Source organism: Leishmania braziliensis, chromosome 31 (assembly GCF_000002845.2).
Source record: "Leishmania braziliensis MHOM/BR/75/M2904 complete genome, chromosome 31".
Lineage (NCBI taxonomy): Eukaryota > Euglenozoa > Kinetoplastea > Trypanosomatida > Trypanosomatidae > Leishmania > Leishmania braziliensis.
Genome location: NC_009323.2, coordinates 597,357 through 621,527, shown reverse-complemented (window position 1 = coordinate 621,527; position 24,171 = coordinate 597,357). Strand labels below are relative to the sequence as shown.

General features: G+C 60.0%; 5 protein-coding genes across 5 annotated transcripts; all 5 read left to right on the top strand.

Moving 5' to 3' along the window:
• Window positions 1-66: 66 nt before the first annotated feature.
• Window positions 67-1,389, top strand: LBRM_31_1540 (conserved hypothetical protein; the record flags this gene model as incomplete). The annotated part of the gene is made up of 1 exon (XM_001567101.1): window positions 67-1,389. The coding sequence occupies one exon, from the start codon at window positions 67-69 to the stop codon at window positions 1,387-1,389; it is 1,323 nt and encodes a 440-aa protein (XP_001567151.1).
• A 1,922-nt stretch (window positions 1,390-3,311) lies between these two features.
• LBRM_31_1530 (conserved hypothetical protein) lies at window positions 3,312-6,371 on the top strand (the record flags this gene model as incomplete). Its single annotated transcript, XM_001567100.1, has 1 exon — window positions 3,312-6,371. The coding sequence occupies one exon, from the start codon at window positions 3,312-3,314 to the stop codon at window positions 6,369-6,371; it is 3,060 nt and encodes a 1,019-aa protein (XP_001567150.1).
• Window positions 6,372-8,786: 2,415 nt separating this feature from the next.
• On the top strand, window positions 8,787-9,464 carry LBRM_31_1520 (multidrug resistance protein, copy 1-like protein; the record flags this gene model as incomplete). The annotated part of the gene is made up of 1 exon (XM_001567099.2): window positions 8,787-9,464. The coding sequence occupies one exon, from the start codon at window positions 8,787-8,789 to the stop codon at window positions 9,462-9,464; it is 678 nt and encodes a 225-aa protein (XP_001567149.2).
• Window positions 9,465-11,342: 1,878 nt separating this feature from the next.
• LBRM_31_1510 (putative p-glycoprotein e) lies at window positions 11,343-15,959 on the top strand (the record flags this gene model as incomplete). Its single annotated transcript, XM_001567098.1, has 1 exon — window positions 11,343-15,959. One exon carries the CDS (start codon window positions 11,343-11,345, stop codon window positions 15,957-15,959), a length of 4,617 nt encoding a protein of 1,538 aa, XP_001567148.1.
• Window positions 15,960-17,804: 1,845 nt separating this feature from the next.
• On the top strand, window positions 17,805-22,835 carry LBRM_31_1500 (p-glycoprotein e; the record flags this gene model as incomplete). Its single annotated transcript, XM_001567097.1, has 1 exon — window positions 17,805-22,835. One exon carries the CDS (start codon window positions 17,805-17,807, stop codon window positions 22,833-22,835), a length of 5,031 nt encoding a protein of 1,676 aa, XP_001567147.1.
• Window positions 22,836-24,171: the final 1,336 nt, after the last annotated feature.

The window sequence follows — 24,171 nt, the reverse complement described above, 5'->3', positions numbered from 1 at the left end:
TNNNNCGACCGCTCCACAAACGTAGCTGTGCCAGCTCCTTGTGCACCCCCCTTCTTCGACAAGGACATGGTGTCCGAGAAACATCTGACCTCAGCACCTGCACCCCCCTCTGGTCAAGACATAGCTGAAAGCCACAACACTCTCGTAGATGATGCAGAGTGGCCTCCTCATACTCCCGCCTCTGCCGTGGTTGCTGACGCGGATGGTGCCCCCACCTCTACCGTCGCTGCTCTCGGTGACATCCAGCTACACGAGCTGGACAAACTCGAACAGAGCATCAACGCACTGTTGAAGAATTACGGGCCCAGGAAGGCGCCAGGTAAGGAGAGCACGCCGACAAAGATGACGGCCGCCGCTGCGCTGATGCGTGAGATGCCTCCGCCGGCAAGGACGTCCACGAGTATGATGGCAAAGCACAAGGAGACCGTGTCAGTCTTAAAGGAGCGCCGGAAGAAAGACTCGAATTGCGACACACCGGGGGTTAGCAGCTCTGAAGGCAATACTCACACCTGGCGCCATCACGGCTGCGCAAGCGAAACCGACGATGACGACAGCCAATGGGAAGGAAGCGGACTCTGGTGTGGAGACGAGGCCACGTACGAAGCCAAGCCGCCAACGGTCTTTGTGCCGCCTCTTGACCTCACGCCGCTGCTGCTGCCAACGAACGATTCAGAGGACCTCAAGCCATATCGCATCCCGCTGCCCTCCGCCGTGCCGGCACCCGACGAGGCACACCGGGATCTTCTTCTCACTATCGGCGCTTATGCGGTAGCCTTTGGCGCAGAATGTAACACGGTGGCAGCGGGCGACAACAGTAGAGCTGGCGTCTGGACCGGTGGACCAAGCGCGTCCTCGTTGATGATGAGTGGAGAGGACGCTGCGCCGTCACCCAGCGACTCGGCGTCGTTTAACAACTCGTGCGCGCCGCCTTCCTGCCGGGCTCGCAGGAGCGGTGCGTCCCTCACCGGCGTCTCTCCGTTTGTGAATGAGCGGATTCAGCGAATGCGAGCGTCATGGCAGCACTCCTCATCGACGGCGGACGTCACCGTAGACGTGCGGAGTCGAAGGGTATCTCGAGAGGTGAGCAGCTCTGTGAAGGACGGTGTTGATAGGGCGGAAAGCAAGCAGGCTGATGTTAGCAATGCATTGTTGCTAGCGAAAGCTGCCTACTCTAAGCAAGTGGAGAAAGGGGGATCTCTTTTCAGCGACGGGTCTGCCAATGCGCAGCAGCGCACAGCCCACATACGGTTCACAGACGATAGCGATGCCTTGGATGGAGGTCGCGGTGCAGAGCGCGACCGGCGCGTGAGCCACCAGCGAGCTCGAGTGCAGCGCATTCTTCTGGACTGTCAGGAGCAGCGAAGGCGCAAGGGCGCCGTCGTCAAATAGTCGAGGGCTTCTACCTGCGCACTCATTGGTACCTGCGTTGTGTCTTAGGACGTATGTGAGTGTGGGGGGGGGGAGGTGCGGCCAAATTACCTCAAGTATGCCGGGCCCACTTGGGTTTCTGTACACAGAGGGCTCAGCTCTCTCCCTCCCTCTCCCTCTCTCTTTCGTGCGCCTTGATGTGCAGTGTGCGTTTATATGAGTGGGCTGCCACCGACGCTGGTTGGGGGCCACTTTTGTGAGTCGTGCCGTTTTTCTTTGTTCTCCTCTGCCGTACGTTTGGCTCCTTCAGGAGGGAGGCGTCGCTGCACGTCAAGGCTCGCGTTGCTCTGCTTTTCATCGCTTCCGGCTTTGCATGTTTGTTTCCGCCTCCTCCCCCATTGCCTGCCGTTCGTGCACATGCCATCTCCATCCAAGCGCCTATGAGCTTCTCTCTCTCTCTCTTTTCCCTTTCGTCTCTCTCCCGTTCTAGAAATGTAGGTAGGTGCAGGTAACCAGCCTTATGCTTCTCCATAAAGCTGTAGGGATGAGGTGGCATGGCAATACGGCCTTTTTGTTGGCAATGGTGTGCTTGTGTCGTCGTGGCTGCCCGCGCGTCCGGCGTCTCCCGATCACTGGGGCGATGTCTTCATTGCTGATTAGCGCATGTTTTTCCATAATTTGTTCGCGTATCTAAATTTTTTCTCTTCTTCTTTCTGCTCGTCGGTTTTGATGTCCTCTGCAGTGCCTCTCCCTCTTTCCCTCCCTCCCTCCCTCCTCTCTGTCGTTGCCGTGCTCCGCGTCGTGTCATGCGTTCCTCCGATGGTGCCTCTCTCTCTTTCTTCCCCACTGACCCCTCTCCCTTTGGGTGTCCAACGCTTCGCATGTTTGTCTTCTCCTTTTCTCGAGCCATGTTTCTTCGAACAGCCCTTCGACCCAGTTTACTCCCTCGCAAAACTCCCCCACAAACAGCGGAAAAGACGAACCCCCCAAAAAAAAATGTATGCGTACGCTTTCAAGGCGATGCAGCGATCTTCAGGTCGTCGGGCTCCTTTCTGTGCTTCGGTCATCTACTCGCGCCTCAATGGTCTGGTGAATGTTTTTCACCTTGTGACAGGTGCGGACGTGCTGCCAGCGTATTTGCTCGCACGCAAGCGCTTACTCGACCACACCCCGGCACGAGTGGGCGTTAGAGCATGTGCCCCATATTGCATACTTTTCACCCCCTTCCTCTCTCCTTATTGATTCTTCTCCACTCTGCGCGCCTTTCACCGAGCGCGAAGGCGGTGGCGGTTCTGCCAGAGCTTTCTGTGCAGTCTGTATTATCATATCCATCATCTCCTCGCTGCGACGCTAAACACGCAGGGGTCTTTCATTAGCGTCAAAGCAGCGTCAATTTTGGTCGCAGCCCCCCCCCCCCCCCCCATTCACTTCCCCTGAGAGGCGCTTTCTTTTGGCTGGCCATTCTCTCTGGCCTGGCCGCTTCCCAGGCGGAAGCGACAGCCCACACGGGCGCCTCGCAAAGAGGAGGCCGAAGAAGGAAGGAAGGAAGGAAGGAAGGGCGAAGGAAAACGGGCTGAGGGAGAGGAAGGTGGGGGGAAAAAAGCGTCCGAAGCGCACTCACAACACCCAAGCGTGGTCGTCCTCCACAGCGTAAATCAACCAACCCGGAGGCGGTGTTGGGGGCTTCAGCTTTCTTGCAGGGACGCGCACGCACGGCGTTGTGTTTTCGTTGTCAGGCTTCCCACCATTGGCCATCTCTTTTCGTTTTTGCTTCTTTGGCCGCCTGTGCTCGTGCCTGCGAGTTGCGCTCCACTGTGGCTTATCGAGCGGTCTTGCTGTGGGGCTCTCTTCTCAGACTTTATTCGCCCCCCCTTTTTTTTTTCTTCTGTTTGCCTTTCCGCCTCTCTTTTCCGTTTCAGCTGCAAACAACGAACAAACAAAACATGTCAACCCCGCCGTCACTGACGCACTCGAGCCGTGCCACGAGGCGGGTCTCTTTTGCCCCTGTGCTGAGCGACATTAAGACCCGGTTGAGCACAGCCAGGGCAAAGGTGACTGCAGAGGCATCATTGTACGTATCAGCCAAGGGCACGGGGAGAGAGAATGCACGACGGACCGCTAAGGCACTGGGGCAGGAGGGCGCCGTTACCTCTACTGCTGCGCCGCGGGACTTCACATCTCTCGCAGTGGAGCACCATGATACGCAACCGGCAACCACCTCTCACTGTGCCCGCGATGCGAGCAGCTGCAGCTCCTCGCGCCAGTCCTTCCCCGGAGCATACCAGGGCGAGAAGACTAAATCGCCTTCTGCGAACCGCGTTACAGGGGCGCAGGAGCTCTCCCTCAAGGGTACACCGCTAGTGAGGACAATGCTTCATCCAGCTTGCTGCAAATCATCGCCATCCACGTCCCCTCGCAGCAGCCACAGCCCCCCCGGCCACCTACTAACCCCTTCCAGGGGTGTCATAGCGATGGGCGACGCCAGGGATAGCACATCGACGCATGGAAGCAACCCGTACACCGATATGGATCCGGACACCTCGAGCGAGAAATGCCGCCACGTTGTGGTGTGGGATTCCTTCACACGCCACGAGGACGCCCTTCGACGGCTGGCGCTTTCAAAACACTTCGATCTCTGCGAGACCGAGGTCTACAAGTGCATGCAGAAACTACCTTCGGAGGAGGTAAGTATTACTGCGCAGGCTTCCTCCCGTGGTGACTGTGCGGCTGAGTCTGAGCACGAAGTAGTGCGACTGAAGGCAGCTCTTGCGAACGCAACCCCCACCTCTCTGGAGCCCACGGGGACTTTGGGTAGTGACCTGGCGGACTCGCTGACGCCATTGCAGTCGCCCCCACGTTCCCATCAAGCAGTGACTGCAAATCGCAGCTGTTGTATCTCCTCTGCAGCTGATGTAGAGCGGGTAGGAGAGAGGGGCGCTAAGTGTGGCAGGCAATCTCTCAACGAGGGCAGCCCTGCAGCCGCCAAGAAGGCAGGTGAAACGAATTCCTCAATCCAACAGCCAACAGACATCTTAGAGGCGGCATCACCAATACAAATCTCCAGCGCACGTAGCGCAGGCAGCAGCTGCTCATTCGTGGAGGCTTCGAGGACGTTGATAGTCAGCGAGGTGGCGAAACAACGTCCGCCATCGCAGCCGCGCATGACCCTGGCGGCGTGGCATAATACTCAAAAGGGTGACCTGCCGAGCGTAGCGCAGGTGGCAAGGAGTGCGGAGCCTTCACAAACAGCGAGTACTGGACTGACGGCGAGTCGCAGCTTCACACCACGCAGTAGCACTGTCGCACCTGTTCTCGCGTATACCTCTATTTCAGCCACAGCGAAGATAGTGGAGGCTTCTGCAACGGGCACGAAGACATGGCCAGATCAGCCGTCTCTTTTGCCGTCGCGAAGGACAGCAGCAAGCACCGCAGACACCGGAAGAGAAGAGAGAGCTGCCACCAAAGCTACGCCGCCGCAGCGCTGCGACATTGATCGTTTCACTGCCACTACTCCAAGATGCGAGCACCACGAGAATCAGTTGTGGGTGCACCACGCCGCTGCACTACCTCACTTTGTCTCGCCACCACCGCTACAACAGGCGCCCTCGTTGCCCCTTCCCACGAAAGACACCGAAGCAGCGGCGGCAACTGTCGAACAGCAGCAGCCGACCGGCATCACACCGCTGCGAGCTAAGGCACTTGTAGGCACTCCAGCTCGCGGCACCCCCGTGCCCCCGCAGGGCCAGCTGACATCGCCGTCTCTTGCAGGCTCGGCGCTGGCACGCTACCGCGCCAAGCAAGGCTGTCAAAATCCGGCAAGTCACTTTCACTTGCAGCTTGCAGGCACGCCTCGCCAAGCCACCTCCGCCACCCACGAGCCACCACAACGGGCAGCCGCCACTAGCGAGCCGAGTGGAGTGCCGGTTCCAGGGAGGGACGAGTGTTTTGTGACTGCAACGCGGGATTCCAGTGCGGGCAGAAATGCCACACACAACGGAGCTCACTCCACACTCATACCAGAGCGACGGCAACGTGCCTCTTTGAGGATGGACGGAAGGCTCAGCACAACTCACAACACGTCTTCTGTTGAGTCGCAGGAGAAAATGCTGAGGTCGGCGGAGCGATGTCCTGCTGTGCCTCGCGCGTCCGCAGCAGCAAATCCCACCTCAACGCTGTCGCCGAGGCCGGCCAAATCGTATACACCGGCTCACAAGCTGTCTTTCGAGTGTTCTCTTTCCTCCCCTGCTTCAGCGGAATCCTCGCCCTCCCACTCGTGTGCTTTCAATGCACCTATGATGAGACACTCGACAGAGCCCATCACTGCTGCCTCCTCCCCAAGTCCCTCCCGTTCTCCAACAGGCACCTCACACTCGTTACCATCTGATGCTCAGCGGCGGCGGTCAGGGCTCCGCACGGCATCGGCTTCTGCGCTTCGCGTGAGAAGCGCACAATTGTCTGCGAATACCTCGGCAGCCCACACTCTAACCCGCACAGTGGTACAAGCAATGAGCTCAAATAGGTTATCGGGGGCAGCAGTGGAGGGGCAACCGCTGCCGTCGGGGCCATTGGTCTCTCTGCCACAGAACCGAGAGCTGTTTTCCGACGACATCGCCTCTTGGTTCCCTTCGGATTCTGCTGTTGCGCCTGTCGACGGTGCACGGCATCTCTCAGATGCCAAGTGGTGGTCCTCTGAAGAGCCATTCGAGGCGGAACGGAACGCTGCAGTCGCTGACGGCGCGCTGCTGCACAGAACCACACGTGAGAAAAGCACCGAGCTGCGCGTGAATGGAAGAGATTTTCTCTGGGACGACATCGTCGCGCTGGAGCGTCGTGTCGGGGGCCTGGAGAGCTGTACCACGGTACTGGAGCAGAATGCGGCGAAGCGTTCAGTGCTTGAGGCCATTCGACACCTGAAGATGCGCGTTAGTGCATTGGAGGCGCGCGCCACCTTACTAGAACGAGAGTCGAGCGCCCCACTCCTGCAGATCGTCTGGCAGGACTAACAGCTTATTTTCTCCTTTGCCTCTTTGGGAGGGAAGGCGTAGTAGTACAGCATGAGACGCAGCTCTACTGCGGTGCTTAACACATTCTCAACAGAGTTGGTGGCGCACATGGCATGCTGAGCCTTGCCCCTCCCTCCCTCTCTCTGTGCTCTCTCATATTCTGCTGAAGCCCATGACCCGTTTTGCCTTTGGCTGCGCATACATTTGTGTTTGTTATTCCCTTTCCTCTGCTCGAGTGCATTGCCGTGGGCCCTCTCCCCCCTCTTCTTGCTCGGTTTCCTCAGCCCCCCCTTTTTTTGCTCACTCGTCTTTTTGTTGCGGCGTAGAGAGGGCTATTGGCAGCGAAGCTTCGGGGATGAGAGAAGGACACGGAAATGACGGGCCTTCCTGCGCTTCCTCACTTCCCTGGCTGATTCTGTCTTCCTCTTTCTGTGCGCTTGCGGGGCGCGGGTGAGTTGCTTCAGGCTCTGTTTCTTCTGTGTCATCATTCCTGTCTAGTGTATGGTGGGCGTTGCCTGTGCCTGTGTGCAGGTGTGTGTCGCTGAACGCCCGCTCTTCCTGTCTTCTTTATCCGGGGCATATTGTTCTCTCTTGCTCTCTCTCTCTCCCCCTCTCCGTGCCTTTCTCCGCCTCACTGCACCACTACGACTCTGCTGTGTGTTGCGGTAAGGAGTCCGATGCCACACCACAGAAGGCGTGACGCAGTAGCAAAAAAGGAACCACTATGAAAGGCACATCATCGGGTGTACACGCCACCTTCAACGCGTGTCCACACGCCTAGAAAAAAAGTGCCCACAGTGGGTGCGAGGCCGGGGCACGTGCCGCAGCTCATGTGAGTGCCGACACAATCAGGAGTGGCCGCGACGCCGCCACAGCCAAGAAGAAAAGTAGACCACTAGTGCGTGGTGTCATGGAGGGGTTGGCCTTCCCCACCCTGCCTTGCGCATCGCTTTCCGCCACTTACATCACTCACATTGTCTCTCGCACTCCACTGAATTCCCTTTTGTCGCTCCTCTCCCTTCCTGTGCCTTCGGCTCTCTGCTCTGCTCTTGAAGGCACACATCTCTGTTGGGCCATCCCCTTCTTCTGTTTCCACCGCCCCTGTTCGAGGATGGTAAGAAGGGCTCTTGCGCTTCTGCCGTTTAACTCAGCGGTTTACCGTCTTCTCTTCCAGTCACTCTAGTCGTCCTTCCGCTCCGTACTCATCGTTGCACCGCGGGGGCGATAAAAACAGCACTGGCAACCCTGTGAGGCGACGGCGATGCACTGCAGCGGCAGAGCAGCTGGGCGTCTGACATAGAGAAGCGAGCATACCGAAGGCAGACGCAAGTGTAGTGGCCGCAAGCTGTCGTGATTGTGCGCTGCGTGCTTATTGGGCTAGCGTGGTGTGGTAGCGCGGTAGCCTCCCTGTTGCTTCTCGCTCCCTGACAGGGCTGTCGGGTGTCTTTTTTTTCCTCTTGAGCATTCATGTTTGTGCGTCACTCGCATACCGGGAGCACCGCTGTTACCTCCGCCAGACCCCTTCGGCTCCTTTCTTTCTCTCCTTGTCGTGTTTCGCTTGAGCTCTCTTTCCCTACCCACCCTCCCTCTCTCTCTCTACCGCTCCCCTTTCCCTCCTTCGGCTTGGTGAGTGCGCGCCTCTGTTTGCCTTTCCCCTGCGCCCTTAAATTGGTTTACGTGGCGTCTCTTGCTCGTGGTGCTCCTCGTCGCCTTTATGCCTCTTTCCCCCCCCCTCCCTCCTCCTCCTACTACTCTCTTTTTACCTCTCAAGCCCGATTGTCATCGTTGGCCCCCCACCCGCAGCTCGCGATCCTCTCCTTTCACGTTTTCCCACCACCACTCCTCTCCCCGCCTCACCCTCGCCGGGTTCAGCTGGCCGATGCCTATGTGTCGGGAGCAACGACGGCTGTGAGCATCGGCCAACAAAAACAGATAAACTTCCTCACCCCCCCCCCCCACTGCCGCCCAGGGAGTGACTCCTTTTGTGACTTCTCTCTGCTTCCCCTCTCCCCACCCGCTCCCTTTTTCTCTTTGGCAGCATCGTTCTACCAGAGCCTCAGCTGCTATAGCCGAGGGAGTGCTCCTGTATCTCTAGCACAGGCGTTTTTACCGCCATACTCTACATATTTCTGCCCTAGAGCTTCGCAATCTTCAACAGCTGGCGCACACTACGTTGCTTCGCCGCAGATCCACTACGGCTGCACAGCGTGCCACGTGAGTTGTCTGCTTTTCTTCGCCCTCTTCCCTCGTGCTGCTCGACGCTTTCAAAGCCTCGACTACCGCTGCGTGAATGTTCGCATCTCCTGCAGAAGACGAGCTTCGCGCTGAAGCGCCCCACCTTGCCCGTGTGACCTCCCGACAGTGCTTTCATCGGTGCGTCATCTAACTTCCGCTACATCACTCACTGCGCCAAGAATGACAGACCTCTTTGGTGAAGAGCCGTTCTATGCCGTACAGGCGGAGGACCGCTCGGGCTGGATCTTTGGCCCGCTCTTCTACACATGGATTGGCGACCTCATGCAGCGCGCGGCGCGAGAGGAGCTGAGCGCGGATCGGCTGCCGCGCCCCATGCGGGAGTACCGCGCCTACAACGCCGGCGTCGCACTGTCCGCGGAGCTGCAGCGTCAGCGGGCGCGCCGCCATGCGTGGGACGGCTACGTGGGCGCGCGCGTCGGGGTGCTCTGGGATGACGCCAGCGACGGCGTGCTGCGCTGGGTGGGTGCGGTGCAGCAGTACGGCACGCCGCGGCAGCTGTACGCGGGCGTGGAGTGGCGCGTGGCCCCGTCGCGGCGTCGTGGCGGCTGGGCTGGCCGCTGCATGCGCCGGCTGGTGTGTCGCCGAGGCCGCAGCCCTGTCCCCGAGCACGGCCCGGGGGCGTACCACCGCGGCGAGGTGGATGGCGAGCACCTCTTCGACGCTGTGGAGGACGACACGGTGCTGACGTGCGAGCTGGTGGAGCGCGAGGGATCTGCATTCAATGTGTTGGTGAGGTCGCTGAGCAAAGGCGCCCAGCAGGTATTTTACACGGTATTGAATGAAGGTGGTGGTGTGCGAAGTCGAACATGGCCGACGCTGCGCACAACGATTTTGTGATGAGCTGTGTGGCGCACATCCGTGCTTCTGGATAGATGTGCGGAGCTGCGCTGTTCAGCGCGTTCGAGCTTTCTCTCTTGATGCTACTTACCTCATTATATGGCAATGGGTGAACCACCAAGGCGATCTTTACTGGGCAGTGTGGTGGCTCTTCTCATCTTGCTGCTTCTTAGTTCTTCACGGAATCAGATGCCGGCGTGTGTTCTCTCTCTGTCTCCTCTCCCCTCTGTCGGTAATGCTGTACATCTGCTCACCTATGAGTGCGAACTTCTCTTCTCCTCCCTTCTGTAGTTTCATTCTCATTCTGTATGCACACTTCCTCCGTGTTTCGTCTCAGGGTCCAGTGATTCGATGACGCGGGAAAACTCAGCCTGGCAAAAAGGGTCTAGTACGACCACTCGCTCTGGGGAAGCCAAGCAGCTGTCTATCCTTACCAATGCCGAACCTCTTCTGGTGGTGTCAGGGCCGTGTGCCTGCGAGGTAGGGAGGTCAGTGCGATGTATCGCTACTGATGTCGGCGGTCAGATCCTGAAGGGCGTTGCTTCAGAGAGGCCTGCGACCCTAAACACGTCTGCGCCATCCATGTAATGGGCAGAGTCTCAGCGCGGCTGGAACGCATTTCACTCGGACTTCACTGCCTACTAGTGTGGGGAGTCTGAGCCCCCCTCCCCCCGAGGGATGCACCAGGTGGTGACCGGTACAGTGGGAGCTGCTATGAGATGACCTGCGGAGTGTAGTGCGGGTGGAGCTTGAGGCAGCGGGCGTGTCTCGATGGCTGAGACGCCATCGGTGCAGCACGTGTCTTGCGCTGCTTTGCAGTACACTACTGGCCTGTGGTAGATCCGGGGGTGGGGTAGAGCTTACCTCGTGCTCTACGACAGTGTGGACACACTGGAACTGAAATTGAAGCTCTTTTTGGATAACGAGTGGCCATCAGCGAAGCATCAGCACTCACGTTACACGAGCGCTGTGGCAGAGGTCAGGCGCGGAAGACTGCGAGGGTGTGTCGTGTATTTCGCTCGTGGTCGTCGGTCTGGTGCATTCCTGTGGCGAGCGCCACAAGTGTGTACAAACGCTGCGTATTCCGCCTCCTCCCCTGTCCTCTTCTCTGCGCCCCCTTCAGGTGACCCCCACCCCATTCGCTCCACATTTCCCTCTCGTTTTCATTTTCCCGCGCTGTGCATCTCTGTACCACTGCAAGCACTGCCGTCGCTGAGCTTCCTCTTCCCCCCCCCCCCCCCCCACACACACACACACACCCCACACACACACACCCTTCTCGGCACCATTCGGCATTTGTGTCGTTGCTGCCACACTCCCATTTCACCTGCTCGCCTTGTTTCGTTGCCTTTTGTTCGGTTGCGTCTTTTCACCAGCATTATATTTCCCCCTCCCCCCTTTTTGCTTTGGGTGGCAGCCCGACTCGGGGCTTCGCCCCTTTTTACTTCGCTTCTGAGGCCTCTTACAGGGTCTTGGGCGCACACACGCACACACATTCAACGACATAGTCACCACACAGCGCATACTCGAGGTGTTTTTGCCGGTGGCTGCGCGCGTGACGGGGCGCGCTCTCTCTCTCTTCCCGTTGACTTGCTTTGACGTTATTGTGCTCATTGTGAGAGGGTATTTGGCGGACATTGCCGCTCGCTTGCGATCTCTTTTGGTCGTGCTGGTGTTCACTCTGCTCGGAGTCTCCCTGTCTCTTTCTGGACACTCCTTGCGCAGAATCTCGGTGTTCGATCTGAGCGAAAAGAAAGTAACCGACGGGCTCCGCGCCACTCCTCAGCTCGCGCACTTAGCGTACGCCGTTGCTTCCCCAAACGACGATGCGCAGAGCGATCCACGCGGTCATCCCTTAGCAGCACTACACAAAAAGAAATGCACTCGCTTTACGGGGCGGAGCCGTCCTATGCCGTACAGGCGGAGGACCGCTCGGGCTGGATCTTTGGCCCGCTCTTCTACACATGGATTGGCGACCTCATGCAGCGCGCGGCGCGAGAGGAGCTGAGCGCGGATCGGCTGCCGCGCCCCATGCGGGAGTACCGCGCCTACAACGCCGGCGTCGCACTGTCCGCGGAGCTGCAGCGTCAGCGGGCGCGCCGCCATGCGTGGGACGGCTACGTGGGCGCGCGCGTCGGGGTGCTCTGGGATGACGCCAGCGACGGCGTGCTGCGCTGGGTGGGTGCGGTGCAGCAGTACGGCACGCCGCGGCAGCTGTACGCGGGCGTGGAGTGGCGCGTGGCCCCGTCGCGGCGTCGTGGCGGCTGGGCTGGCCGCTGCATGCGCCGGCTGCTGTGCCGCCGAGGCCACAGCCCTGTCCCCGAGCACGGCCCGGGGGCGTACCACCGCGGCGAGGTGGATGGCGAGCACCTCTTCGACCCTGTGGAGGACGACACGGTGCTGACGTGCGAGCGGGTGGAGGATGTGTTTTTCTGGCGAGAAAAGCCCGAAGGGGAGGCCCGTGGAGCATCAGCTACCGGAGAGGGTCCCGGCGGCGACTCAGAGGGGGGCGGTGGGGGAACATCAGCGGAGAGTGGGATAGGCATTCCCGCCCCACCGACGTGCATGTCTGTAACGCGGGCTCTCATTCACGTTCTCCGCTGGCAACTGCTTCTTTTGGGGCTATTGCGTGTGACAGTGGAGGTTTCGACTCTTCTGACTCCCATGGCGCTCAGTTGGTACCTTCGCCTCCTCCAGAGCAGTGCAGACACTCCATCTGCTGATAGTGCAAGCAGCGGCGCCAGCAGCGCGGCTTCTACGTCTTCGGAGTTATTCAGCTCTGCGGAGGGCGAGAGCATGAGGGGTGGTGCGTGGCAGACCTTGGCAAGCGTCCTTCTCCTCTTTAGCATTGCGCTCGTGCGCAGTCTTGCCCTTCAGAAGTACATTCAGGTTGTTCACCGTAACGCGTACGCCATTCGGTCGGCCTTGTCTTCCTGCGTCACAGCCAAGTGCCTGTGCATTGCGTCGCGAGAACTCCGGCGTCCTGAGCTGAACCCTGGACGCATCGTGAACCTCATCTCGACGGATGTGGCAAGTGTAGAGAGCATGCTTTACGTCTTGTGGATGACAGTGACGGTGCCACTTCAAGTGTGTGTTACTGTGTTCCTGCTCTACCGGAGCATTGGGCAGATGACGGGCATCAGCATTGTGGTACTGTTACCCTCCTTGCCGGTGCAGGTTGTTCTGACAAGAATGACGTACGCTTATACCTTAGACATGGCAAAGCTCTCTGACGCCCGCATTCGCTTTGTGAACGAGTTCCTCTCCGGCATCCGCTCCGTCAAGTTCATGAGTCTCGAGGACATCTTCGAGAGGGAGATCGATAAGCGCAGAAGAGTCGAGCTCCGTGCTGTACGTCGATACCAGCTCGTTTCCATCGCTACCTCGTTGCTTTCCCAGTGTGTGCCAACCTGCACAACAGCTGCGGTCATTGTGGCTTACTACCGCACGGGTAAGCCCATGTCCCCCGCTGTCATTTACCCCATTCTCTCGCTGCTCGGCCTCCTGGATATCCCCTTTGAGGTCATTGCGAACCTCATTGGTGTGTATGCGCAGTTCTTGGTGTCGATGCGGCGCCTCACCTCCTTCCTCGCCGCTGACGACGCGCAGGCACGCGACATCCTTGAGGAGGCTCTGGCGTCGGGGGAGGGCGACGATGTAGGTGCTGTGCTGTGCAACGCGACGGTGAGCACCTACAAGGCTGTGCCGCTGCCACCACCCCGCAGCCGCAGAAGCAGCGGCGAGGGTGACACGCACTACGAGCTGCGCGCCAAGACGGTGCTGACGGACGTGGACCTGCGGGTGCCGCGCGGGCGGCTGACGGTGGTGCTGGGGCCGACGGGCAGCGGCAAGTCGACGCTGCTGGACGCGCTGATCGGCGCGCTGGCGGTGACGCGCGGGCGCGTGGCGTGCTCGCGCAGCGTGGCGTACGTGCCGCAGCAGCCGTGGATCATGAGCGCGACGCTGCGCGACAACGTTGTGTTCTTCGGTGCGCCGGACGCGGTGGCCTTTGAGCGCGCGGTGCGCAGCAGCCAGCTGGCGACGGACCTGGCGCTGCTGGCGGACGGCGCGGAGACGGAGATCGGGGAGAGGGGCATCAACCTGAGCGGCGGGCAGAGGGCGCGCGTCAGCCTTGCGCGCGCCGTGTACGCGGACCGCGACGTGTACGTGCTGGACGACCCGCTGTCGGCGCTGGACGCGCAGGTGGGCGAGCGCGTGATGCGCGAGTGCGTGTGCGGCGCGCTGGCCGGCAAGACGCGCGTGCTGGCCACGCACCAGGTCAGCGCCGCCGCCTACGCGGACCTGGTGGTGCTGCTGGAGGAGGGCCGCGTTGCCTTTCAGGGGAGCTACGCCGCCTACCGGGACTTCGCGCGCGTGCACTACGAGCGCAGCTTAAGCGGTATCAGCAAGAGTTGGAGCTATGCCGCGCACACTGTCAGCGAGCTGGCGTCGGCTGTCGACCTCGCCAAGCTTGACGATGTGCTGGAGGAGAAAGCTGCGCTGTCGCGTGCGTTGACGGAGACGGCACTGGAGTCGAACGCTGCTGTGCTGTGCGTAGCGCACCCCCTGACACACAGCGTACTCAGTGACGCACTGACGGAGGCTGTGCCGAACGTGACGGTAGTGGAGAGTGGTGAGGAAAAGGCGGTGGGTGCTGTTCCGTGGGCGGTGTACCGGCGCTACATTGAGGCGTGTGGCGGCTGGGGTACTGTCTGCAGTATTCTCATCTTTTTCCTCGTCACTGAGGCGGTCTCTCGGTCTGCAGACGTGTGGCTCTCCCTCTGGTCAGGAGGAATGCTCGAAGGGCTCTCTGCGTACTGGCGCTTAGCTCCCTATGTGGCAAGTGTCCTTGTGGCCATCACCGTCTCTCCCTCCCGTGACTTGTGGTGCTTCACAGCAATGCGCCGTGCGTCTTATTCTGTTCATGCGGGGTTGCTGCACACCCTGACCCGAGCACGGCTCTCCTTTTTCGACGTCACACCGCACGGCCGCCTCATCAACCGCATGTCACGCGACATGGGCCTCATCGACTGGGACCTCCCCGCCAGTGTCGACATCCTCCTCTTTTTCTTCTTCTACCTCATTGGGTATTTTTTACTCATGATCACATCGCAGCCCTTTGTCCTGGTCATACTGGTGCCAGCGGTGGTGGTCTACAGCCGCATTTTTCGCTTCTTCTGCGCTGCCAACCGCGAGATGCAGCGCCTCCTGAACATCTCGAACTCCCCCGTCTTCTCCATCCTCAGCGAAGTGCTGGCGGGGCACTGGACCATCCGCACCTACGGCCGCGATCGTGACGTAATGCGCGAAGTACTGGAGCGGCTGGACGGCGTGTTTGCATGCGCCTACATGCAGTGCATGGGAAGCAACTGGCTGTCGGTGCGCGTGGAGCTGCTCGGTAACGTTGCCGTGTCGGGGCTTGCGGTACTTGGTGTGCTTTCCACGCAGCTGCCGTGGATGCACATGAACCTCGGGCTGCTGGCTCTCACCATCAGCAAGGCGTCTTCCATCACAATGGTGCTGTCGCGCTTCATCATATATGGGGCGTCTGCGGAAGCGTCGATGAACTGCGTGGAGCGCGTGCTGTACTACACGGACAACGCGCCGACGGAAGACATGGGCGGCTGTAAGAGTGCTGTAGAGGCGTGCAGCAGTGATGCGCTCTCGGCGGCTGCCGACGGCGGAGAGGCCGCTGCTGCGGCACCGGCGGGATCGATTGTGTTCGAGCACGTGGACATGCGGTACCGGCCGGGGCTGCCGCTGGTGCTGCGCGACGTGTGCTTCGCGGTGGCGCCGGGGCAGAAGGTGGGCGTGGTGGGGCGCACCGGGAGCGGGAAGTCCACGCTGCTGCTGGCCTTCCTGCGGCTGGTGGAGGTGTGCGGTGGCCGCATGCTGGTGTGCGGGCGCGACGCGCGCGACTACGACGTGCGGGGGCTGCGGCAGCTGTTCTCCATGATCCCGCAGGACCCGCTGCTGTTCGACGGGACGGTGCGCAGCAACGTGGACCCGTTTGGCCGCTGCGGCGACGCTGCGGTGTGGCGCGCGCTGCGGCAGGTGGGGATGGAGGAGCGCGTGCGCGGCGAGGCGGGCGGGCTGGACGGGCGCGTGCAGGAGGGCGGCGCGAACTACAGCGTGGGCCAGCGCCAGCTGCTGTGCCTGGCGCGCGCGCTGCTGAAGCGCGGCAGCGCCTTCCTGCTCATGGACGAGGCGACCGCCAACGTCGACCCCGCGCTCGACCGCCAGATCCAGCGCACCGTGCAGCACACGTTCCGCGACTACACCGTCGTCACTATTGCGCACCGCCTGCACACCGTGGCCGCCTGCGACGCCATCCTCGTCATGGACCAGGGCCGCGTTCTCGAGTTTGGCTCGCCGCGCGAGCTGGTGGAGCGCGAGGGATCTGCGTTCAGTGCGTTGGTGAGGTCGCTGAGCAAAGGCGCACAGCAGGCGTTCCGTGTGGCACTGGAGGAGAGGTATGGGAGTGCGTCTGTGTAACGTTGTTTTACAATGAGCAAGGGGAGCGTGGGCACCTCTTTCTGTGGGCGTGGTGCGATGCGGTGCTGTGTAGCCGGTGTGTCGGTGGTGTGTACGGTGGGCATTGAGGTTTTTGTGCTGACGTGATCGCCTCGATTTTAATGGGTGTGTGAAGGGCGTTGCTTCAACGTTGTTTGGTTGTAGTGGTGGTGATTGGGACAGTACTCCCTTTCAACTGCGCCCACTGGAGTGGAGTGGAGGGGGGTGGGTGTGTGGGTGGGTGGGAGGGAGAGAGGCCACTGTCCTTTTCAGGTTTCTTTTGAGGATGTGTTTGGGTGCACACATTGCGTGGGAGGGAGGCGGTGCTTTACCATTTTACTCGATTTTTGCACAGCCCGCTTGGTTTCCTATGATAGACGTCGTGCTGCAATACTCTCTCACGAGAGCGGAAAATCGGCACCTTTTTCATGGACTTCATTGCAAAACAACTGCTGAGCTGATGTTCAGCTGTTGATGGAACTGCTTCTACGCGTGGAAGTGCGGATACGTGACTGCTACTGCTGCTGTTGCTGCTGCGCTCGTGCAAATGTAGTGACTCGCGTCTAATCGCCTGTTGTGCTTCCTGTTGGCGCGTGACTCGACGTGAATACTCTACAGTGCGCAGCCTCCCCTTTCGCATCCTCTCCGCGCCTCCTTCACTCTCATGCACCCCCTCACACACGCAGTGGCCCCTCTCACATCTCTCTCTCTCTTTCTCACCCTCGCCTTTCACCCCATTATGTACGACTCTTTGTTTGGGTATTTGATGACGCCTGGTCTGCTCTCCCGTCGGCAACACCGATAAAGACACCGTCGAGAGAGTCAGCCGCGGGTCTCTTTGGTGCTTCTCATCACACTCTGGATGTCTTCGTAGGGCAATCGGTTTTTGTGTGGCTCGTATGCTCTCTTTCTTTGAGGAGAGGGGGGGGGCGGGGGAATTTCTCTACGAGAGATCTGAGAAGACGGGCACGCACAGGAGGCGGAGTTCTCCCTCCCCATTGGGCCTCTTTTTGGTCTCAACGTTTTCTGCCGCTGCTCAAGAAAGCGACCTCCTTTCTGCCTTTTGCCGTTGGCGTGGCTTTTTATGATGGGCTCTGCTTCGACTCCCCGTACAGACCATGATGAGCTGCGCTGGGAGTGCCGCAGGTCGCCTGGAGTGCACCCTTGCGAAGCGCTCTGTCCCGTTCTGTGACGTGATGTCTGCCCACGCACCCTTTCAGAGTCTCGAATGCATAAAGAGAGAGAGAGCGGCGAGTTCCCTGTGCGGACCTGCCCGATGCTCCTGCTGGGTACATCAGCTTAGCTCCCTTCAATGTTCCATCTCTGGTTTCTCCTTCGCTTCGCCGTTTCCACCGCCCCTCTTCGTTTTGCTTCTTATTTTTCATGTGCCTCCTTGCCCTTCTCAAACCTCTGCACTCGTGTTACGAGCAGTGACATCCCTCCCTTTCTGCTGCCCGTGGTTGCCCCACGGAGGCTGTCACTCATCTACACCGTCTCTTTTGTGCGCTCTTCTTTCACTCTCTCTCTCTCTTTCGTTTTTTTTTTTGCTTTCCCACTTTGTCTCGTGACGCGCTTCGCGTGCGCGAAAATTTTTTGCTGCGCAGATACATCCAAGCACGCCACTGGAGCACACACACACACACACACAGCCGCACGCAGGTGTGACTATTCAGAGATAAACCCCGAAAAGATTTGGTTGCGTAGCTTGTGTTTACGGTGAAGCTCCGTAGAGACTGTCCTTCTCCCTCTCTTATAGCCACCTCTATATGACTCATATTTGTGTTCCCCAGAAGAGCAGAGCTGTGTCCCTGCTGTGCTGCTGCGAGTATGGACGACCCCTCCTCCGTGTTGCCGCCACCGTTGAACACGGGGGCAGCAGAGTCAGTTGTCTTTCCACCGTCTGCTGCAGAGCGTGATCTTGAGGAGCTTAAGAAGCGCGATAGAGAGCAGCAGATAACACGCTCCCTGTGGACACAGCGAGTGAGTGGCTTGTGGGGCACGGAACCACCTTACGAGGAGCAGGCGGAGGACCGCTCGGGCTGGATCTTTGGCGCGCTCTTCTACACATGGATTGGCTACTACGTCTACGAGGCGTCACGGGAGCAGCTGACGGAAAGAAGGCTGCCAAAGCCGACACGACAGTACCGCGCCTACAACGCCGGCGTCGCACTGTCCGCGGAGCTGCAGCGTCAGCGGGCGCGCCGCCATGCGTGGGACGGCTACGTGGGCGCGCGCGTCGGGGTGCTCTGGGATGACGCCAGCGACGGCGTGCTGCGCTGGGTGGGTGCGGTGCAGCAGTACGGCACGCCGCGGCAGCTGTACGCGGGCGTGGAGTGGCGCGTGGCCCCGTCGCGGCGTCGTGGCGGCTGGGCTGGCCGCTGCATGCGCCGGCTGCTGTGCCGCCGAGGCCACAGCCCTGTCCCCGAGCACGGCCCGGGGGCGTACCACCGCGGCGAGGTGGATGGCGAGCACCTCTTCGACCCTGTGGAGGACGACACGGTGCTGACGTGCGAGCGGGTGGAGGATGTCGTGTTTCGGCTGGGGTTGTCGGCTGAGGCAAGCCAGGGTGCATCCACGAGAGCGTTGATGAAGGAGCTACCGGAGTCGGCGCAGCGGTGTCCCCTAGCCATTCAGGTGTGGTGGAGTGTGTGGACGCTCTTCAGCCAAAGCATACTGCACATTGTCGTTCTTGGCGTCCTCCGCAATGGCTGTCAGTTGATGACGCCAATCCTGCTGAAGTGGCTCGTGACGTATCTCAGCGATGTAAGCGAGCACAGACATTCAAGTGAAGCGGATTCCACGGCCAGCAGCGCTTCCTCATTTGATCTGTCTTCTGCGATGACACACTCGTTCAAGAGTGAAGGTGCACCCGACGTCAGCTGGCAACGCGGAGTATGGCTCGTGGCGCTCATGTTCGTTACAATGATCTGCGCGACGCTTGCAGGCAACAAGCAGTACCATGTGCGCCGCCGTTGCTCTCTGCAGGTGCGCAACGCCCTTTCGGCGTCTCTGTTTGAGAAGGTCTTCACCATGTCTTCAAAGGCGACTCACCACCCCGCGTTCAACGCTGGACGGCTGACGAACTTGATGAGTACGGACGTGGAGGTGGTGGGCCGATTCACCATGATGTTTTGGACGCTGGTCTCCACACCGTTCATGCTGGTCATAGTCTTCTACCAGCTCTATGTGTTGCTAGGCGCGAGCGTGTGCGCCGGTGGGGTGGTGGCGTTTGTGTTGATGCCCCTGCAAACGTGGAGCGTTAAGCGAATGAGTTCAGACTACCGCCGCAAAGCTCAAGCGACAGACCACCGCGTCAAGGCTACAACTGAGTTTTTCTCCGGCATCCGTGTCGCCAAGTTTATGTCGTGGGAGCCGTTCTTCATCTCCCGCATCGAGAAGCTGCGCAGAGTGGAGCTCTCGCACCTCAAGAGGCTGCAGAAGGACGTCATGATTGTATTCTTCCAGCTCAACTCTACACCAGGTTTCGTCATCGCCAGCGTCTTCTTTGCGTTTAGCGTGACCCACCACACGTTGACGCCCACTATTGTCTTCCCAGCCATCGCGCTGTTCAACCTGCTCATGGGCTGCGTCTCCATGTTACCGTTCGCCCTGCAGCTCATGACAAAGCTGCTCGTTTCGCTCCAGCGTCTCAATATGTTCTTTGAGGCTGAGGATGAGCTGGTGCCGGCTATCGAGGACATCGCCGACCTGACGAGTTGTGCGAAGCCAACAGATTTCTCATGTGAAGCATATACCCGCGAAGCAACGCAGAAGACAGTGTCGTCCGCTCTGGTCAATGATGTTGCAGCCGACTTCGCGCACGCAGACCTCAGCACGTACGTCGCGCAGGAGCTCAAGAAAATGCAAGGTGCAAAGGAGACAAACAGCGCCATGTCTGACGCTGCTGAAGGATCAGCGCTTTCCGAGGCTGAGGTTTCTCTGTCAGATTCCCATCACTCATCCCCATCCACAGCACCAGCTCGAGTCGATGCGGCGACGGCACCCTCGAAGGCTGAGATCAGTCATGCACGCCACGAAGACGCTGTTTCCTCCCCAGATTCCCTGCCGCCCTCCACCCAGAAGGACAACGCAGAAATTACCTTCAACGAGGACTCCATCTACGTTCTCAAGAGAAAGACGCTGCTGGCGGACGTGGACCTGCGGGTGCCGCGCGGGCGGCTGACGGTGGTGCTGGGGCCGACGGGCAGCGGCAAGTCGACGCTGCTGGACGCGCTGATCGGCGCGCTGGCGGTGACGCGCGGGCGCGTGGCGTGCTCGCGCAGCGTGGCGTACGTGCCGCAGCAGCCGTGGATCATGAGCGCGACGCTGCGCGACAACGTTGTGTTCTTCGGTGCGCCGGACGCGGTGGCCTTTGAGCGCGCGGTGCGCAGCAGCCAGCTGGCGACGGACCTGGCGCTGCTGGCGGACGGCGCGGAGACGGAGATCGGGGAGAGGGGCATCAACCTGAGCGGCGGGCAGAGGGCGCGCGTCAGCCTTGCGCGCGCCGTGTACGCGGACCGCGACGTGTACGTGCTGGACGACCCGCTGTCGGCGCTGGACGCGCAGGTGGGCGAGCGCGTGATGCGCGAGTGCGTGTGCGGCGCGCTGGCCGGCAAGACGCGCGTGCTGGCCACGCACCAGGTCAGCGCCGCCGCCTACGCGGACCTGGTGGTGCTGCTGGAGGAGGGCCGCGTTGCCTTTCAGGGGAGCTACGCCGCCTATTGTGACTACGCCCAACCGCAACGACATGCAGAGGGTGCGGTGGAGGCGGTCGGTGGCGATGCTGGTGGTGCCGTCGAGGCTGAATCACCTCCGGCGAGGTCCACGGTGAAGAAGCTGAGTACGTTGATCTGTGAGGCACCTCCGGCTGCAGACAGTACGCCGACAGCGGTCTCGGAGGCGGAGAGACGCGCCACAGAGGGCACGGGAAAACTTCTGACGGAGGAGGAACGCTTCAAGGGGGCGGTGGAGTGGGCCGTGTACGTGCGTTACATGAAGGCGTGCGGTGGCGTCGGCGTGTGCATGAGTGTCATGGCCGTCTATCTTGTTACAGAGGTTGTCATGGTGTCGCCCTCCCTATGGCTGGCGCTGTGGTCCACCAAGTGGCTTCCGCTGTCGGCAACGCAGTATAGCCTCATCTACAGCGGTCTCTCTTTAGCCAGCGCGCTGACCACGCCGTTGCGGTACTGGCTTTCCATGACGGTGATGCGTCGAGCCAGTCGCGAGGTGCACCGGGGGCTACTCCACTCCGTTTCCTGCGCCACGCTGCAGTTTTTTGACACGACGCCGCTCGGCCGCATTGTCAACCGTTTCACAAACGACATTGGCAATATCGACAGCGATCTGCAGAGCAGCTATAGCTACCTCCTCTCCACTATCTCTCGGTTCTTCTCAACCGTGGCCACAATGGTGGCAACGCAGGTGTTCGTGCTTGGTATCCTTATACCCTGCATTGTGGCGTACTACTACCTTCTGAGGTTCTACGCACGCGCGAACCGAGAAATCAAGCGCCTAGTCAATCGAGTAAGCTCCCCAATGCTTTCTGTCCTGCAGGAAGTGATCGGCGGTCGTTGGACGGTGCAGGCGTACGGTGCTGCGCCGGCGGTTATTCAGAAGGCTATTCGTTGTGCCGATGTCGTCTTCACCTGCTCGTACCTGCAACTCGGGGCGGAGCTGTGGCTTTCCGTGCGTATCCAGTTGCTGAGCACGACCATCATTGTCGCTGTGGCACTCGGTGCCGTGGCTGCCGTGCACGTCTCATTCCTGCCGTCGCACATCGGGCTTCTCTCCCTCAGCCTTACCCTGGCCCTCGAGATCAGCAGCCTCCTGGACGGCATCGTCACCGTACTCGCCTCCGTGGAGGCGGACATGAACAGTATTGAGCGCGTCTTTTATATGACAGATCACATTGATCATGAAGACCTGCAGGGGGCAATCGAAGCGGAAGTGCAGCGCATCAGGAAGGCTGAGGACGGCACTTCGCAAGGTTCTCCAGAAACCTCCTCGGAAAACAACGAGTCTGTAGGATTCGATAGCTGCAGCTCACCGCTCCTCATCCGCCAAAGAGGCAATAACCAGTTCGGATCGATTGTGTTCGAGCACGTGGACATGCGGTACCGGCCGGGGCTGCCGCTGGTGCTGCGCGACGTGTGCTTCGCGGTGGCGCCGGGGCAGAAGGTGGGCGTGGTGGGGCGCACCGGGAGCGGGAAGTCCACGCTGCTGCTGGCCTTCCTGCGGCTGGTGGAGGTGTGCGGCGGCCGCATGCTGGTGTGCGGGCGCGACGCGCGCGACTACGACGTGCGGGGGCTGCGGCAGCTGTTCTCCATGATCCCGCAGGACCCGCTGCTGTTCGACGGGACGGTGCGCAGCAACGTGGACCCGTTTGGCCGCTGCGGCGACGCTGCGGTGTGGCGCGCGCTGCGGCAGGTGGGGATGGAGGAGCGCGTGCGCGGCGAGGCGGGCGGGCTGGACGGGCGCGTGCAGGAGGGCGGCGCGAACTACAGCGTGGGCCAGCGCCAGCTGCTGTGCCTGGCGCGCGCGCTGCTGAAGCGCGGCAGCGCCTTCCTGCTCATGGACGAGGCGACCGCCAACGTCGACCCCGCGCTCGACCGCCAGATCCAGCGCACCGTGCAGCACACGTTCCGCGACTACACCGTCGTCACCATTGCGCACCGCCTGCACACCGTGGCCGCCTGCGACGCCATCCTCGTCATGGACCAGGGCCGCGTTCTCGAGTTTGGCTCGCCGCGCGAGCTGGTGGAGCGCGAGGGGTCTGCGTTCAGTGCGTTGGTGATGTCTCTCGGCAATGATGGCAAGCAGCTGTTTATGAAGTTGATGACGGCTTCGTTGACAGAGTAGTCGATGAAAAGAGGACCATGTGCTGGCCCTGCGAATGGGCGTGGAAGGGTGTCTAGAGGTTTGCTGACACTGTGCGTGTGTGTGTATGTATGCGTGTGTGTGTGCTGCTCCAAAGGGGGGCTGCGGAGATATGGGGCAGCAACTGACGTTGCCTTGGTATGAGTGAGCTATAATGCGCGATGGCTCAGATGGGAAGAAAAGAGAGATGAGCGCAGCCATTAATGCTGGTGGCGGTATTACAGATTATTACCCAATAATGAACTCTTCTTCCCCTTAGTGCCTCCGGTCAATGTGGAGAAGCGACTCACGCCAGTGCTGGACACAATACGTCTCTCTCCCCCCTTCTCCAACAATTCTTTCGGGCAGGGCCCAATCGAGCTGTCGAAGGTTACTCTGGCGTGATCGACCTCGCTAGCGGGGTGTTTGACACACTCATCTGTGCCTTCTCAGAGCTATGACACACCTTCATACACAATCTGCACACCTTCCAATTCTCCTTCTTCTTGGGTTTCTGTGAGAATGACGGCGGTGTTACTCTGTCTCTGAACAGGTGTGTTGGTTCGCGCGAAGAGAACGTGGTTTTCAACGACTGTCCACCACCACCTCCTCTCTTCCTGTCCCCCCCACTGCTACGTCCAGGCCTTTCCCTCCTACGTAATCCTTGCTGGACACCCGCCAATCGGTCTAGGGCCCTCATATTTGCCTACACGCTGCTTCAGCACTGCTCGAAGTTCTGCGAAACAGTTTCTACAGCATTCACATCGTGTTTAGCTCGCTTTTCTTCTTTCGTTTCTTCTAGGAGACCACTAAGATCGCCAGGTGCGAAGGTGCGTCTGATCACCGCTTTGTTAGGCGTGTGTGTGCGCTCCTTCTTTGGTGGGTCGAAAGATCGCGCATGTGCATTACGCTGTGAAATGAAGGTAGGGCACTGTTGGCGATATCGTTCGCTTTGTCGTGTGTCAGATCTCTCTGTCTGTCTGTCACCCTCTCTCTCTCTGTCTGTCTGTCGTTCTCCTTTTTTTCTTTCATTGGTTTTCCCGGCATCGTCGACTCGTGCGCGCACACACACGTGCACTCTTCCTGTCCGTACCAGTGTGTGAGTTGTACGTGCACGTGCGGGTGTATGCGCGGAAGCGTCACTTTTTCTCCCCCCCTCCCCTCTCCCCCTCCTCTCCCCTTTCTGCTCCTCGCATAGGCCCAAAAGAAAAAAAACGCACCTCTCTGCTTTCATCCTGATTGATCTCCAGTGCGTGTTTTGTTTTTCTCTCTCATCGTTATTCTTCTTCCCTCCCTCCCTCCTTCCCTCCCCCGACACAGACGCACGTACACCCCTCTT